At 33.7% G+C, this 17,853-nt stretch overlaps 1 protein-coding gene across 1 annotated transcript; it reads left to right on the top strand.

The window, feature by feature from the left end:
- The first annotated feature begins 1,606 nt into the window (after positions 1–1,606).
- Positions 1,607–15,690, top strand: LOC11428113 (sterol 3-beta-glucosyltransferase UGT80A2). The gene is made up of 14 exons (XM_024782534.2): positions 1,607–1,861; positions 4,653–4,834; positions 5,566–5,802; positions 6,877–6,988; positions 7,212–7,382; positions 9,107–9,170; positions 9,313–9,370; positions 9,461–9,638; positions 12,822–12,952; positions 13,777–13,879; positions 13,957–14,033; positions 14,116–14,163; positions 14,248–14,397; positions 15,090–15,690. Exons 1-14 carry the CDS (start codon positions 1,678–1,680, stop codon positions 15,258–15,260), a joined length of 1,866 nt encoding a protein of 621 aa, XP_024638302.2. The 5' UTR covers positions 1,607–1,677; the 3' UTR covers positions 15,261–15,690.
- The last annotated feature ends 2,163 nt before the right edge of the window (positions 15,691–17,853 follow it).

Genomic DNA, 17,853 nt, shown 5'->3' with positions numbered 1-17,853 from the left:
TAGTTGAAATATCTGAATCATACACAAGATTGGCGGTCCTATATTCTTTAAAAGATTTTGGAAAAGAGCTTATAGCTGAAAATGATTTTCTTTCAAATCATGCAACATCAATCCCTATTGACTATGGAACATGAAATCTTGTAGGCACATTTTTTTTTTTTGAGAGAAGAAGTAGGCACATTTTTGAAAAGGAGATTCTTCTTATCATAGAATTTATTTGCATCAATAACGTGATTATCCAAGAATAGACATGCATTAAATGATTCAACTATACTCCATTAATTTTTAGATAATCATATTTTAAGATAACCATATCATTAGTATAAAACATCCATTAATTTTTATCAATAATTAATCTCCACTTTAAAAAAATGTTTGACCTCCTTTAATGAGATTTTCTTCAAAACGCTTTTTTCATCTAAAATACTCAAACTTCAGTCATTAATTTAGACACCTGAAGTAATATTTTTTGTTGGAGAAAGTCATACATCCTCCGCGTACTTTTGCTGAAACTAATCTTTGAACTAATATTCAAATTAACGCCAAATAATTTGTTAATACTTGATTTAAACTCAAGATACTGATTAATTTAGAAAATACTTGTGTCAGTTTATTTAAACACTTGAGTCACTCGAATTAATACAAGAACATTAATATTTTTTTTATAAGAATATAAAAATATTAATTTTAGATTCATGTATAAAAATTAAGTTAAATCTATTTGTTGCTTAAAGTTTCTTAATTCGTGTAAAGTGAAGGGACATAATTTCTACTTCTACGTGGACTTGTTTCCCTTTGGTTCCTGCCAAAAAAAATTCCAAATACTATGGAATCGATTGCCGCAACCTGTACATTAAAATCCAAGCATCTCATTTACGCGTGTAACACGCTTCACTTCATCACAAACAAAAAACCCACACATAAATTAATCCAATAAACGGTCTAGTTTGGTCCAATCAATTCGGTTCAATTTTCATGACAAAGTAAATTAGCCAAATTATAAAAAGTAAACCAAAATTAATTATTAACTTTGTACTCCTTTTGGTCATTATTATAAGTGGAAAAAAAAATTATTGAATAATTAATGTATACGGTTTATATTATTCAATAAAGAAAAAAAATAATTGTTTTTGCTTATAAAAGTGACTATAAGTAGTAGAAAGCTCTGAAATAAATTTCTACGATTATAAATATTTTATAAAAGTTATTATTGAATTTTACTCGTATTAATTTTTCTAGAGATATAAGTCAGGATTAAATTGATATCAAGTAGATCTGATATTATAAATATTTCAAAAAAGCCTTTGGATCTATCAAATTTTATTGACATTAATTTTTTAAAAGTATGTCAAACACTAAATTTATAATAAATGTGGTTAAATATATCAATCAAACTAATAAATTATTAAAATATAATTATCTAAGTGATTAAATTTAAAAAAATGTTTAATGATAAATTTAAACATCCTTTGAAAATATAAGTATTTCAATGACTAACTAACTGATTTACTCAATAAACCATCTAATCCGGTCCGGTTTGGTCCAATCAGTCCGGTTTGATTTTTACATAAAGGGAAGCACCAGATATAGTAATATAGTGGTTTCACCAAACAAACTCCCCTAACGACAAATTGATAGTCACTTTCCCGCGCGCGTCATACACGACGGTGGCAATTAATGGCGGAATTGCCGGAGAATTGCTGGCGTTATTCTTCCGGTTCATCTTCTTCGAGCGATCAATCGATCAGAGTTGAGCATGAAATCGGTACCGGAAACGAAAGCACTGGCCAGGAAATTGTGGATAGTACTGATGCTGTTTCTTTTGGAGTTTCTTCTTGTGAAAGTAGTTCTTCAAAATCAGGTTTCTACAATTCTCTCTACCTCTCTCTCACCCCCCTCTCTCTCTATATATATATATATAGAGAGTTCATGTATATATATATATATAGTTCAATTTTGTTATGTTGAATTTGTGATTAGTTAATGGATTTAGAGAAAGAGGTTTTGAATTTGGATAGAAAGTTGAAGTGTTTATCGTTCTTACTTTGATATGGTTTTGTTTTTACTTCTTGGATTTATGAGTTTTTATTTTTTGTTAATGAAATGACGTGAAAAATTATGGACCACAAGATAAGTTTACGCGCACACGTCACAAATTATCGCAAATGTGCCGCATGATAAGTTTACGGGAATTTATATATAATTACAAATTTGTAAAAATGATAAAATTGTCACAAATACTTGGCATTTATAGGAATGTTGAAGATTTTAATTAATTAGTAAAATTATTTTACACATGATGTTCACACATAATTTAATATGGTTGATAACGCAAGATATCATTAGATACATGTGTAGAATAACTTTAGACAGAAAATGCATATAAATTAAATTCAATGCACCAATACTTTTAAATTCATTTGGTAAAATTACCAACCTCTTATAACATTTCCTTACATGGACAGAAAGATGGAGTATTTTTTTTTAATGATAAATGTTAGTAGCTAGCTAATCCAACCCCCTACAAAAGAGTGAGTATATGGCAGCAGGCGCCACGCGGGCACTAATGTGTCTGCATGTTTCAATATATATAATTTAGGGTGTTGCTAATCGGTGCCCCGGGCACCAGTTAAGGAACAATAATATTAACATGTCTCATTTAATTTTATTCAATTAAAGTGAAAAGTTTATCAATTTAATTAAAATAGGAAAACGATGCATTTAATACTCTTTAGAAAGATACGCTTCCTTTCATTTGTTTTTTTTGTGAACTTTTTAGAATCCGTTTTTTTAATCCCCTTGCTTCCTTTCATATCTTAACAATTTTTTCTCTTGTGAATTTTACTCCAACGAGTTTTTTTTCTGTGATTTTTTTTTAATCAATTTTTTTTTGCAAGCCAATTCACTAAAAAGCCTATACTCAAACCAATTTTTTTCGATGACTTTTTTCGGTGAAAAAAACTATTGCTTTTTTTAATTAAAAAATGTAGAAATAATTAAAATAAAACAAACATTATATAGTCCAAAATAAATTTGCAATTACAAAGATAAAACATATCCAATTAAAGTATGAAATACAAAATCATATTGATGGAGTTTAATGAGTATTGAATACAACCATTTCTATTTTAATTAAGTTGACCAACTTTTCATTTTAATTAAAGTAAATTAAGTGGAACCAATTAATTTTATTGTTCCTTAACCGGTACCTGGGGGCACGGGATAGCATTACCCTATAAGGGATAATTTATTCTATGGAAAATAGTAGATACATTGACAATGTAAAATAGTTTTACACTAACATTCAATGATGATCTTTTATTCCTTCACAAAGATATTTTGAAATTAGTTCTATGATATGATAGATTAATGGTTTGTTATTGGATGAAGTGTAAAACGTGCATGCCCGTTTAACTTTTTTTTTTTTTTTTGCATAAAACTTATTTTCATTTAATTTGGTTGTCTCATATTAGATCCCTGCAATAACAGTAGCTGCGTTTGTCAGCAAATTTTACGATTTTAATAATCATAGAGTAACTTCAATTGCAACTAGCAAGTAGTGGGTGGTAATTTGAAAAATGAAATACAATTCATATTCCTAAATTTTGATATTTAACCACTGCTAAGTCACTTTAATTTTGAGGCCTTGCGGTCTGCATGTTAACTGTTAAGCTTATAGGCTGATAGAGTATCAACTGCACAATACTTTAACATTTCCTGCCATCCTTTGTAAACAACCATTAACTTTAAATTTAGGACTCATGGCTCATTAAAGACATTGGTTATGTCATGGACCTTCAGCTTAGTGGATCCCAACCTCTTAGGTTTAGCAGTTAATTAAATAAACCGAAGATATTACACTATTAGTATTTCGCAACTTTTCTGATATTAGCAGGAGGGAGCATAACTCCTTACATCCGAAGATAATATTCCAGATGATAAATTATCAGAAGATAGAACACGGATATAGACTATGCAGCAAGGATGCGCAGTTAGCATTCTTTCACAGGTCAAAGCCATCCAGAACCTTTCACAATGTTTCCTCTTGCTTCCCATGTTAAATCATGGAGTTCATCAAGTTGGCGATCCTTACAAATATCCAACTTAAGTTTCCATTACTAATATAAGAAAAGGCAAGACACTAAGAAAAATTTGCATGACCACCAAAATGTTTAAGAGGCACACATTAGGCTGTTTCAGAAACATACTGCAGAGACAGTAGCTCATCCAGCTATCACTTTAATATTTGTCTCACTTCCATTATCACGTATAAACATGTTCAATGGTGATACAAGCATTTACTCATTTTTAATATTATTATTTGCTTCAGTGGTATCATGGCATTTTGATCTTTTATTTGATAAGTACCTAATTAATTTCAATAGCTGAGACATATGAAAAACCGATAGCAGAAACCGGAGGCAGAGACATATGAAAAACTCATTAGCTGAGAAAAGCTTTCCAATGTCTTTGTAGATCCAAAAGTGAAACCCTCTTAACTTAGTAAAACTGAATGTGCCATGTTCGTTTAGAATTTTAATACACTTCATCTCTTTTCTCTGAATATTATATTTGATACCACTGTTTTGTTTGATTTCATTGCTCATTTTTTGGCTCTAACTATGATGGTTTTGTTTTCTGGCTGTATTTAGGCATTCCAAGAAAGGGGTTGCACAAAGCAACCACAATGCCAGTAGATATATCCCATGGCGATAAATTGGAGTCAAGTCCAAGTAAGTTTAAGTTGGAAAGGTCAAAATCAGATCGGCAGAGACATCTACGGCCTGAGGATGCAGCACAAATTTTTAATGACAAAATTCCTGTACAGGAAAAGGTATGCTATTGTCATCTATGATGTTTCTTATCTTTTTGCACAAATTTCTTATCTTTTTATTGACAAATTTTTTACCATTAAGCATATGTGAGTAGTTGAAATTAGAGTTACGCACCTCACCCTTTCATTTTAAATCTTCTCTCAATGATTTATTCTCTTAGAGGGTCACTTTAACGTAACTGTACTTCCTGCTGTGGTTGGCTTTGCTACTTGACAACCTTCTTCTGATCTAACTTTTCATTAACAAATGGAAAATATTTGATAGACACCTAACATCCATTCTACAGCTTGAGAGAGAAAGGAATAGAGAGGGTGATATGATAGATGTGATATGTTAGTGATGTGATGGGAAGAAAGAGATACAAAGAAAATGAGGTGGTTAATGGGTGTATGAAAATTGAAGGTGTACAGATTAAAAAAGAGTGGAAGAAAAAAGAGAGAAGACTAAAGGCTAAATCCATGTCATAATTTATTAATTTCCCACTCAAAGTTATATCAAAATTGTTACATATGATGTGTTAATAGACATGATTTCTGATAATACATTATTGCATTATCTGATCCGTGTAACTTACCTTGCATAGTAGGTCAAGGATTTTGTTATATTACTATATTACACCATAACTTATTTTCTTTTCCTTTTTTTGTTTTTTCTGACCATCATCACCATCTTTATTTTTGTTTTTAATCACATGTGGCTGGAACGTTAGTTAATGTTTACAACTGTGCAGCTTAGATTGTTGAACAAAATAGCTACCGTAAAAGATGATGGAACTGTAGAATTTGATGTTCCCATAGACGTTGAACCTGAAGCTCTTGGTGCTGGATCCGCACATGTAAATAATGATATTGATGATTCACATGATGCAACAGACCTTGATCACATCCCTCCATTGAATATAGTGATGCTTATTGTTGGTACACGAGGAGATGTACAACCATTTGTCGCAATAGGAAAACGCTTACAGGTATAGTAATGGTGGCATTTTATTATGTCCCAAATATCTCTTTTCCTCCTTCATATGCTGCTAGTTGTTGGTTCATGGGAATGTGATGTATGGTTCTATGGTAGCAATAAGCGAGTGATTTTATGTCTCCACATTTTCTCAAATCTAAAATTTCCATTCCTTATGTATATGTCAGATTTAAAACCATTTATTAGCCTTCATTGTTAAAGAATCACGCATTAGTTGAGAGATGGCCTGAACAAGTGTTTATAAGTGGGGGTAATCTTCACCTCACAAGCCAGCTTTGTGGGGTTGGGCCCAACCGCAAATTATAAGATGGTATCAGAGCCTCCACCAAGATCGTTGGACCACCTTCTATCAGGTTTCCGCTATTGGGCCACCCACCATTTATATCCATGCACCAAGCCTTTTACCGTTGGGCGTGAGGGGGTGTGTTAAAGAGTCCTACATTAGTTGAGAGATGGCCTGAACAAGTGTTTATAAGTGTTAGGCTCAACCACGAATTTGAAGATTCATCATAACACTCTAAGCTTTGTGTGGATAGTTGGTCCTTGATAGCGATGCCCTATCACAGCCTATATGACCAATTGGTAGATATTTTGATCCTCGTTGCTTTTATTAAAACAAGGTGAGCCTATACATCATTCACATCGAAGCCCAATTTGTTAATAGTTGAATTTTTTCATTTTAGATTTTAGATATAAAACAATTCATAACTCTTCACGCAATTACTTTATGCTTTTTGGAGAGTCGATCCTTGACAGTATATTTATAGTTGTGTTCTTTTCTCTTTTGAAAAATGCTCCTACAAACTTATAAACTAATGAAGAGAAAGAGACACTACAAACTTGTATTCTATTTTTTGGTAATGCTCTTTAACTTGTCTCTGATATGTGTTGTTAGCTTGAAGCTTCCCATCTTTAGTTGATTTTTTATTGAATTAATACATTGTTTGATTTAGTTATCCTTTGACATAAGATATCATATGAAGTACTTAGTTATGTTAATGTTAACAAATGTATTCAAGCTATTATTGTATACAAAATTAAGGTCCATGTTCACATTCACGTGCAGGACTATGGTCATCGTGTTAGATTAGCAACTCATTCAAATTTTAAGGAGTTTGTTTTGACAGCTGGGTTGGAGTTTTATCCATTAGGGGGCGATCCAAAAGTCCTTGCTGGCTGTATGTGCTATGTACCCAACTGCAGTTTTTTCTTCTGGTGTTTGATTGGTTTTAATGCACATTCTTAACCAATAAGTTATTGAAAATAGTTGGGAATATGTCTTAAATCGCTTCAAAATGTGTTGTGTCATCGATAAACTGTTTACTAAGTTAAGATCATGAATATAACTGTCCTCCCTACAACTAGTAATATGATTTGACTTTGATTTTTATGCTTGTGCAGATATGGTTAAAAATAAGGGCTTTCTGCCATCGGGACCCTCTGAGATACCTGTTCAGAGAAATCAAATGAAAGAAATTATTAATTCTCTGCTTCCTGCTTGTAAAGAACCTGATATTGATTCGGGTGTCCGCTTTAAAGCTGATGCAATCATGGCCAATCCCACAGCATTAGGTATGCTTTCTCTTCACTTACATTTTTTATAATATGGTTGGTTTGATTTGTGGATGTTTATTTAGCAACGATTTATGTGTAATCGAAAGCTAATGCTACCATGGCGTTGGGGCTGCTATATTCAAGTATTGGCTATTCAACACACACACACACACACATTCACACACAAATATTGGTATGCATGTACACTTATGTATGTGTAGATACATATATACTGATTTTTTATTTTTGGGGAAGAGTTGGTTAGAATAAAACTTCACTAATTAATAAAAAGATGAAATACACACATGCACGCACGCACTCAAACACACACAAATATGAAATATATAAGCAGAGTTAGTTGGAAAAATACTAGCCAATAAAAACGACGAGAGATAAAAACAGAAAATTATTTCATCTGAATTTGATATTTTAGATCCTAATCTAAAAAATATGTTGCAACTTCCCCACCCAAACATATATTATGGGATTGAGATATTTAATTTCAAAATATATGGAGAATGTGTTATTTAACCTGTTTATATCTAGTAAATCTCCTCTAAGCGTCATATGATCCATATACAGAATTAACACAACCGTCGTCATCCCTTTAGGTAGCAGACAAAACTTGCGTAGCAGACAAATTGATATCCTCGACAGATTAGACTCTTAGTCCTTGAATTTAACTCTATATTATACGTCACACACACACACACACACGTGCACACACGCACATGCGCACCCGTGCACACGAAGAGTGAGAGAGGATCCTGACACCAGATGTAAGTTACATGACCTGCACCAAATCTCAATCGTTAAAATCAATAAATCATACAGTTCATATTAAATGAATAAAAAAACCCTAAGGACATTATGGAGTTGTCCAATAACTTAAGAGTTTACTCTATGTTGTTGTGCTTTTAATGTACTTCTATACGTATCTAGCTTACCCTAAGGACATATGGAGTGTTAATCAATGAAATATGGAACAGAACCAATTCTGGTTATTGCTGAGATTGGGCCATATACAATTTCAGTTTTTCTGTTACTTGCACAATGGTTAATTTAGGACAATCTATTATGTGATTGGTTGCTGTATAATTAAATAATTTAGGACAGAACCATTTTTGTGGGGAAAGATCGTTGTTTCAAGGTTGTGGTGTGTCCAGTCAGATACCATAGTTTTCCCCTATCATCCAGTGTCAATTTCATAAGCCAACCATTCAAATAAGTTCTTAACACTGGCATTGTGAATCATGAGTTACAGGTTGAAATTTTGAAATAGGACTGCAACAAAAGACGATGAAAGTCCGGGTTGGTTTCCATGAAAAGTGCTGCGATGATCGTTGTCGTCTTGTCACGGGTTCGGGGTTATTCTCTCTAACAGTTGCTAGATCAAAGCACGGACTTTGTTACCATATAGAGTTGGATAGGAAATACTAACTAAGCTGCTAGAACTTTGGAAACAAAAAACAAAGAATCTAAGATGCAACACTACAATTTAAATCAGATAATTTGGATCTAAATGTAATTCAAACTATTTCTCTGAAAATATTTGTACATGATAGAGCATTTTCTCATTTCTATATCTAAATTTTGGATTATTATTTCTGATAATGCTATCCTTCTTTCACATTTCTTGCTGGCTATTCCTATTTTTCTTATTTTATGATGATATTGGAAGATACTACTTTGTAATGCATATCATTGTTTTTGCTGCTGACACTGTTGTATACTTAAAACAGCTCATACCCATGTTGCAGAGGCCTTACAAATTCCAATTCATATTTTTTTCACAATGCCATGGTCGTAAGTTTCATGTTGGTGATACTATCGTAGTTTTTTATATTTTCTAATTCATATTTCTTTTTGGTTCTTGTAAAATTGGTTATTTCTTATTGTTCCCCTTGTGATTAAAGTTCATTCTATGTATTTTACCTTTTTCACCCAGGCCAACGGCTGACTTTCCACATCCTTTGTCTCGTATAAAGCAACAAGCTGGTTATAGGGTCAGTTCATTAACTAAATCTGGTTCTTATCATCCTCCTAATTTGTTGCAACTATGTTTGACTTAATATTGATCATTCATAACTCTTCAGGTTTCATATCAAATAGTCGACTTGTTAATTTGGCTTGGAATGCGAGATATGGTTAATGATCTTAGGAAGAAAAGGTTGAAGCTACGACCAGTCACATATTTAAGTGGCTCACAAGGTTTTGAAACTGACATTCCTCATGCATACATGTGGAGTCCTCATCTTGTTCCTAAACCAAAAGGTGGTCACTTTAGATCCTAACGTTCATACCATTGATACATTAAGTTCACTCATTGCTTTTTTTTTTATTATTTTGGGAGTGACGTCACATGATTTTTATAATATGTGCATTGTGCTTTCGTGAACATCCCTATTTTTAAGCGGTCTTTGTGACTAATGAAAATAGTGCTTAATAAATTATTTATATCTGTTGGAAATTACCATCTATTTAGGAGAATACTTTCTATTATGTTTTATCTGTATAGTTAGTTTCCTTAGTATCTTAGTTTCATCTTTTATGAAGATCTTGTGTGCATACCCTGAGTGTTTACAACTTATAAGGCTTGAACAACCATCACCTTATATGCTGGTTTTGGTGAGTTGAGTTATACTCAAAATCTAAGTTGATATTAGAGTCTATCCTCGATTTGTATTGGGTCAATGTCATGTTAATCATTCCCCGTGGCATACAAAGATCGGCGATACCCACATGTCTCCATGCTTTAGAGGTGCAGTCTTGAGTGTGAGGGTGTGTGTTGCAGTTCTTATAAACTTGTGTTCAGACCTTATCTCATCAACTTATGTTTAGAGGTGACATACTCTATCTAGAATGTGGGTCCAACATTTTTGTTTTCGAAGTTTCTCGTTGTTGCGTTTGTTGTTAATGTCCATGATGCATTCCAGAACATTTTCTCTGCTGTAGTCTTGGTCAATTAATTTTGTGATTGTGTCCCTTGGTTTGTGCTCAGATTTCGATCCAACCTTGTTTTTGTGTTTTGTATCTGTTGTGCGTATCTGCAACAGCACATTTATCGTTGTTTGAACGGTTTACAGTTGCTTTAGTCCATTATTTGTGTTTTTATATCTGCCACTGCACATCTCTCTAGAATGTGGGTCCGAAGTTTCAGAATTGTTTTGGAGGTTTCTTGTTGCTGGGTTTGTTGTTAATGTCCATGACGCGTTCCAGAACATTTTCTTAGCTGCTGTCTGGTCAATTATTGTTGTGATTGTGTCCCAAGGTTTGTTGGTTCAGATTTCGAGCCAACCTGGTTGTTGTGTTTTGCATCTGTTGTGCATATCTGCCACTGCACATTTATCGTTGTTGTTTAAACGGTTTACAGTTTTTTTAGTCCATTATTTGTGTTTGTATTTGATGGCTGGCCGACATGTTTCAACTTCAGTCATGTTGGCTTTTGCCTATCTCACTCTATGGGTTCATGACTTTTAGATTCGGGTGTGTTTGATCATTTAGTTGGTAATCCTTCTCTTATGGGTAACTTACCGCCTCCTAACATACATAACAAGCTTCACCTTTGCCATCTCTATCCTTAGATTACATGTTATTTGTACCTGAGTGCCCCTTTGATTTGATTTCAATCTGTAAACTTACTTATTCTCTCAATTGTTCCATACATTTACTTATGACTCTTTCTTTATACAAGACCAAAGTACAGCAAAGACAGTTTGAACAGGCTCTGAATCATAGGGTCTTGTATCACCTTCAGTCTCCTTCATCAACTGTAAGCACGATTCATCGTCGTTTGGGTCATCCAAATATGGGTAAGTCAAAAGTGTTTGTTCCTCAACTGTCACATTTTATGTCTCTTGATTGTGAGTCGTGTTAGATTGGCAAATATGATCATGCCTTATCAAATATGGGACTCTTAACACACTCCAATCACGCCCATGACTGGACATCCGGAGCGTGATACGAGTGGACTGATAGTGGTGCATTGATATCACATGGCCCAACGGATCATGTATAGGCTCTGATACCTTAGAATTTGGGTTGGCCTAATTCAACCCTTCAAAACCAACTTGTAAGGTGAGTATTGATTATTCTAAAGGGGTGTATGACCTTGTTTGCAAGTAACAAAAATCATTGTATGGTCTAAATCAATCACCTCGAGCTTAGTTCGGAAAATTCTATAAGGTTATTCAACAGTTTGGTATGATTCATGGTGAAACATGTCATTTTGTATTTTTTAAATGTTCATATTTGAACAAAGTCATTTAGCTTGTAATATATGTAGATGACATTGTTATTATCGGTATAGATCAAGAAGGCATTAAAGACCTAAATCAGCATTTATTCAGCCACTTTCAAACAAAAGATATAGGTCGGTTGCGTTATTTTCTAGGGATTGTAGCTCAGCCCCAAGAAGGCATTGCTATTTTTCAGGGAAAATACGTTCTCGATATCTATGAAGAGACAGGATGCTTGAGTGTAAACTAGTTGATACTCCCATGGACCCCAATGTGAAGCTTTTAAGGAGAGCCGTATCCTAACCCAAGGCACATACAGGAGGTTGATTGGGAGGCTGAATTATCTCACTATGACTAGACCAGATATTTCGTTTGATGGTAGTGTTGTGAGTCAACTTCTGAACTCACCTTGTGATAGCCATTGGAATGTCGTGGTGGTTAGGATCATGAGGTATGTAAAGGGTCACTTGAAAAAAGGACCTGCTTATTCAGACAGAGGCCATATTAATACTGTTGGATATTCATATGCATATTGGGCAAGTGATGTGAATGTAAGAAGATCTACTTCAGATTATTGTTCTCTAATAGAAGATCTGTTGTAAGTGGTATGAAGTCTAACATAGGTCCTATGCAACTTGTTTGTGATGACCAATCAACATTGCATCTTTCCTCAAACCCTATTTTTCATGAGAGGATTAAATTTATTGAAGTTTGAGTGTCATTTCATTAGATAAAACTTCCTTTCAAACACCATCAATAATCCCTCCATGAGTTCCAACAATCAGCTGACCAATTATAGTAGTATCATTGCTGTAAATAATGTATTTTTACTATTATTAATAGTAATTTTTATTATTAGTAGTAATTTGTATTCAGACCAGTAGTTCATTAGTCAGACCCATTAAATTAGAAAAGCTTATATGAACACATAAGTGGTTTTACATTATTCATAACTTGAAATATATTATTCAGTTTTCTCAATCACTAATCTCTATGAGGACCTCATATCAATTATATATTTAACAAGGTGGATGCATATAATGCATATACCTCAACTTGGGTGCAATGTTAATTAATGTAGTTATTCATTCCCTTCATTAGTTATTAGTTTTGTAAGGGATTCTCTCTTGTATTTAAATGTGCAATCTCTTGTATATTTTCAAAAAACTTACTCAGGTCATTCTACTAAGTATTAAATATATTATTTTTTTATTTGCAGATTGGGGACCGAAAATTGATGTAGTAGGGTTTTGCTTTCTTGATCTAGCATCAAACTACGAACCTCCCGAGTCCCTTGTAAAATGGCTTGAAGATGGTGACAAGCCGATTTATGTTGGGTTTGGTAGCCTGGTGAGTTAATTTATTTGCATCGCGTATGTATCTTATCCACATGATTTCTATGTGTTAATGATAGCTTGGCATTTTAATGATCACTTTTGCAAATCATTCTTGTATAGCTTAACTCATTCTCTAAATTGAGGGAAACTTGTCCTGAATGATTATATTTGGAAATTCATAGCACCTTCTTAGTTGGAGTCTTTCGCCTTGACTGTGGTTAAATAAGACCAATTCTAGTTATTTGATACAGACTTAAAACAGCCACTCCCCTGATACTTGTTTTATGTGCATGGATAATTCTTAACTGCTAGCTTGCTCATTGCCTGCGCAAGTCTGTTTGTGGGCTACATTGGGTTTGTCCTAACTACCTGGAAACTTTTCTGTAAATAAGATTTATAGGGTTTCAAAAGAAAGAGGTTAAGATTCTGTTGAAAATGTGCTATGTTCATATTCTGTGGTCCTTTTTGTTGGAGGAGAATGCTTGGATTTTTCAGGTTGTTTAGATGTTTTAGCATTATTATGGGAAGGAATAAAGATCCTCATATCTCTTTGGCGCTTGGGTCATGGTCTCTCAAAGGATGTTTTCGTTTGAGATGTGCATATAAATTGGGCTGTGCAACTTTAGTTTTCGTGACTTTGTTTGATGGTTCTTAGGAATTTTCTCTTTTTGTAGTTTTCTTTTCAAGGATATCCTCTCCTTGCTTCGTATATCTCTTGCACAGTTTCTTCTCCTATACAACAAATAATTTTTCTATACTATTTCATTTCATTGCTTCCTCTCACACCCTCCCACCCATTCTCCTTCTTTATATATACTTATCTCATTTCCGCTACAGCCTGTTCAAGATCCAAAAACGATGACAGAAATAATTGTTGAAGCACTGGAAACCACGGGACAGAGGGGCATCATCAGTAAAGGATGGGGAGGTCTTGGGGACTGTAAGGATACTGCTTATTCATGCTTCCATTTGAGTTCTTTATTAGTTTTTTGTTTCTTTAACTATTTGTTTTCCCAGTGACAGAACCAAAGGACTCTATATACTTGTTGGATAATGTTCCCCACGATTGGCTATTTTTACACTGCAAAGCAGTGGTAAGATCATTTATTTCAATACTCTTAATCATCCTTTATTTAACACTGCAAATTCTTATTTTTTTTAATGCACTTTTTGTAGGTACATCATGGAGGAGCAGGAACAACAGCTGCAGGATTGAAAGCTGCAGTAAGAAATAATACCTTCTTGAATCCCTTGTAAATATGATATCATTTGGTTTTATTTTTAATAACTTGTATTTTTTTTTGGCAGTGCCCAACGACAATAGTTCCTTTTTTCGGTGATCAACCCTTTTGGGGTGAGAGAGTACATGATAGAGGAGTCGGCCCTCCACCTATCCCAATTGACGTGTTTTCACTTCCTAAGTTGATTGCTGCCATAAATTTTATGCTAGATCCCAAGGTAAATAAAAATTTAACTTCCTCAAACCTTTGTCCATATCACCCAAATGAAAGGAGCTTTCTTCTTTCATAAGTAGATGCTGAGGATAAATTCTGTGTGATGGTACGGTTGATTTGCAAATTATTAATGCATGTTATTAAATAAATGAAGTGTTCCCCTATATACAGCAAGCTTATGAGAAAAATACTCTGAAGTCCGAACTACTGAATTTCATCTCATGTATTATTTGATGATCCAAAACAAATACATGTGCAAGCTGTATCTATTCTATAGGAATTAGGCAATAGTAGCTGAGTAAGAGGCTGGAGGGACAGCTTTAAGTTGAATATACTCGATGTAGTCTTTCTCCTTGGCCATGGATTAAACCACCAACAAAAGTACTTTAACCACCTAATGTAGCTGCTCCCTGTCATCACTTTACCTTTCTATCTCACAGTAGAGTTTCTACAAAGGCAAACTTCTTTTCGGGTGTTACTGTGTCACGAACTTGTTGAAGCTGTGATAATTGGACTATTAGTTATACGAGATTAATTAAAATTGAATTCTATGTTCAAAACTTATTATTTGGTTTACATTTGTTGGATGGGTGAAGGCAAGTCTTGGTGCAACGGTAAGCTTGCGTACACCTGTTCTGGTTGGGTGCGCTCTGAATAAAGATAACTGTTACATTTAATTGCTCATTATACTTATAGGTAAAGGAGCATGCAATCGAACTTGCCAAAGCTATGGAAAATGAGGATGGCGTAACTGGAGCTGTGAAAGTATTTTTTAAGCAGCTTCCTAAAAATAAACCTGAGCCTAATACAGAGCCATCTTCATCTAGTTGTTTCTCATATATAGCTAGATGTTTTGGCTATTCCTGATCCAATGCAAGCTGTTAGACCCCACCATTTCTCGATCCATATGTACATCCCATTTATATATGTTATTGCATGCTTCTATTTCCATGCTCGACTTGTCACACTGTTCTGTGATTACAAATATCAGTGCATGCTTCTATTTAACTCGAGCTTCAATATGTGTGTAAATTTTCTGTTGTGTCTGTAATCGATTCCCTTGGTACCTGTGTAATGGTTTTGTTCTTTTCTGTTTTGCACTCAACAAATATATCATTTTTTCACCATGACCAGATACATGTGGTCTAATTTTTTTATTAGAATTAAGTGTATGATGAGTTGGTTTTGGTTTTGTGATGTTGTGTTAGGTTTAAAAAATCAAGTCACGTTAGTGATGATTTAAAAAGATCTTATAAATTATTACTTGTTGTATAAAATAGCATATCACTTGGATGAACTATCTAATATAAGTCACCACTAGTTTGATTGAACCGACCGAGAATTGACCTGCTATCTGGTCCACAGGACGTAGAGAAACCGAAGAAAGAACCGTAACTGACTCAAAAATCATAAAATCTCAGAATGGATGGATAGCTCGGCAAGTTTTAATGGTTTACATTGCTCCTTCGTGTTGTGTAAGTACTTATATGTTTTAGACTAAAGTTGAAGGAGCATATGCAGTATTGTGTAGAACGTAGGAAGTTAATAAATGTGCCGAAGTCAAAGCTCTGGTTTTTGAATTCAAAACAAGGACCGATGATGGAAAATATAATCAAGGTATTTCACGGAATTATATCACAGCCTCCATGACCAAGAGGTCTAAACCCTAGTTCATTAATCAAGTTAATAAACTTTGGTGTTGTTCATCCTCAATGAGCTACGCGAAAGAGTGTCAATACTAAATACCATATTTTCGAACCTCAAACGATGGTAAGTGGTAACCAGGAGAAATATGCAGAACGGATTATTGATTTTCTGAGCTCTAAGAGATCTGGTAAGAGAGAGAGTGAGAGAGAGGGAGAGAGAGAGATTCATGGAATGCATATATATTTCAATCTAAAGGTGATTTAAGAGATCTTATTTTCACAAAACTAGTACACATCATGATAGAATAGAATATTTGGTTGTAATTTGTTATATTAGTTTCCTGTAAATGTTTTATTATAATTAGATAGCTGACCTAACATTACACATCAATTTTTTTTAAGGACTAACATTACACATCGATGTATATATATTCTGTTGACCTAACATGAAGGAGGATAGAGGCTCTTGAATTGAGTTCCCAACATCATGGAGGGAGCTCTTAAGTATAGTTGAGATAATGCCAATAAAAGAACCAATGTAAGGATATGAGCCATTGCTGTTGCAATTTCACACTAAAATCAAATAAGAAATGGCTTAATATTTAGTATATTGTTCTTTGTCGACAAATATAAAAGAGATATTGAATTTAGTACAATGATTTAAATGAGGCTTAGAAACTGTTATATTTGAAGGAAAGGAAATACTAGTCTGGGTGATATTAGAGGCAAGAGTAAAAAATGATTGCTTAATGCTCATCCCTCCTAAAAATGTCTCAGTTTACCTTAATTACGCTTTTGGTCCACCATTTTGACAAAAGTTGTATTAAAAAACCAACCGGACAAAAATCCAGAATAAAACCAAAATGTGTAGCAGACAAATACACAACAACGCAATCCACCGAGATATACATTTTTTGTTTTACTTTGTCCATCTCTTTTTTGTTTGAGACTTGGTTGATTTGTCCAATTTTAGTTTTCTTTGATCACTGAGTTTAAGTTTGGTCCCCTTCACTTCCTCTATTTTGTTTTCCTTTTCCTTTTAAGTCGGGTTTTGATTCGGTCCTCCATTTGATTGAATGCTCCTTTTTTCTATTAATAGAATATATATTTTGTTCTATTAATAGAATTGCCGCCTTTTACTGTGTTACGGGGTGTGGAAACGACGAAACGGCTCCTCATTTGTTCTTCCATTGCAATACTCTTGGAGCTTTATGGCAGCACATTCGGCATTGACTAGGAGTTTATGGAGCTGATCTGTATTCTGTTAATGATCATTTTTTGCAGTTTACATATGCTCTAGGATCTTCGAGGACACGTAGATCTTTTATGCAGCTTCTTTGGTTACTAGGAGTGTGGATTTTATGGACGGAACAGAATAACAGACTTTTCAATAACGTTCAAAATTCCGCGGTACAGCTGTTGGAAAAGGTTAAGTTTAATTCAGTGTGGTGGCTTAAAGCCAATAAAATTACTTTTGCTTTAGATACTCAAAGGTGGTGGTCAGACTCGTTACTTTGTTTGGGTATTGACTGACACTTGTTTCAGACTTTGTACAGTGACAACTTGTTTTTTTGAGGTGACCTCTTAAGCACATCTTATGCTAAAGAGGTACTGCTGCCGTTGTTAATATATTTCATTTTTTATTCTTAAAAAAAAAAGAATTGCTGCCTTTTACAAAAAGAAACATATATACTTTATATTTGTAAAATCAAATATCTTAATACATTTATATAATATATTTATTTATTTTGTAAATTTTTTTTTCAAAACCTATACAATATGAATATTAACTTTATAATATAATTATTTTAAAC

Source organism: Medicago truncatula, chromosome 4 (assembly GCF_003473485.1).
Source record: "Medicago truncatula cultivar Jemalong A17 chromosome 4, MtrunA17r5.0-ANR, whole genome shotgun sequence".
Taxonomy (NCBI): domain Eukaryota; kingdom Viridiplantae; phylum Streptophyta; class Magnoliopsida; order Fabales; family Fabaceae; genus Medicago; species Medicago truncatula.
This window is presented reverse-complemented; position numbering and strand designations above follow the sequence as displayed.

What these genes read in the sequence shown, in the direction of transcription:
- LOC11428113 (XM_024782534.2), top strand. Translation starts at nt 1,678, where the DNA reads ATGGCGGAATTGCCGGAGAATTGCTGGCGTTATTCTTCCGGTTCATCT. An exon ending in CTGCAGGATTGAAAGCTGCA is followed by an intron (nt 14,164 to 14,247) that starts GTAAGAAATAAT and finishes TTTTTTTGGCAG; the next exon opens with TGCCCAACGACAATAGTTCC. An exon ending in ATTTTATGCTAGATCCCAAG is followed by an intron (nt 14,398 to 15,089) that starts GTAAATAAAAAT and finishes TTATACTTATAG; the next exon opens with GTAAAGGAGCATGCAATCGA.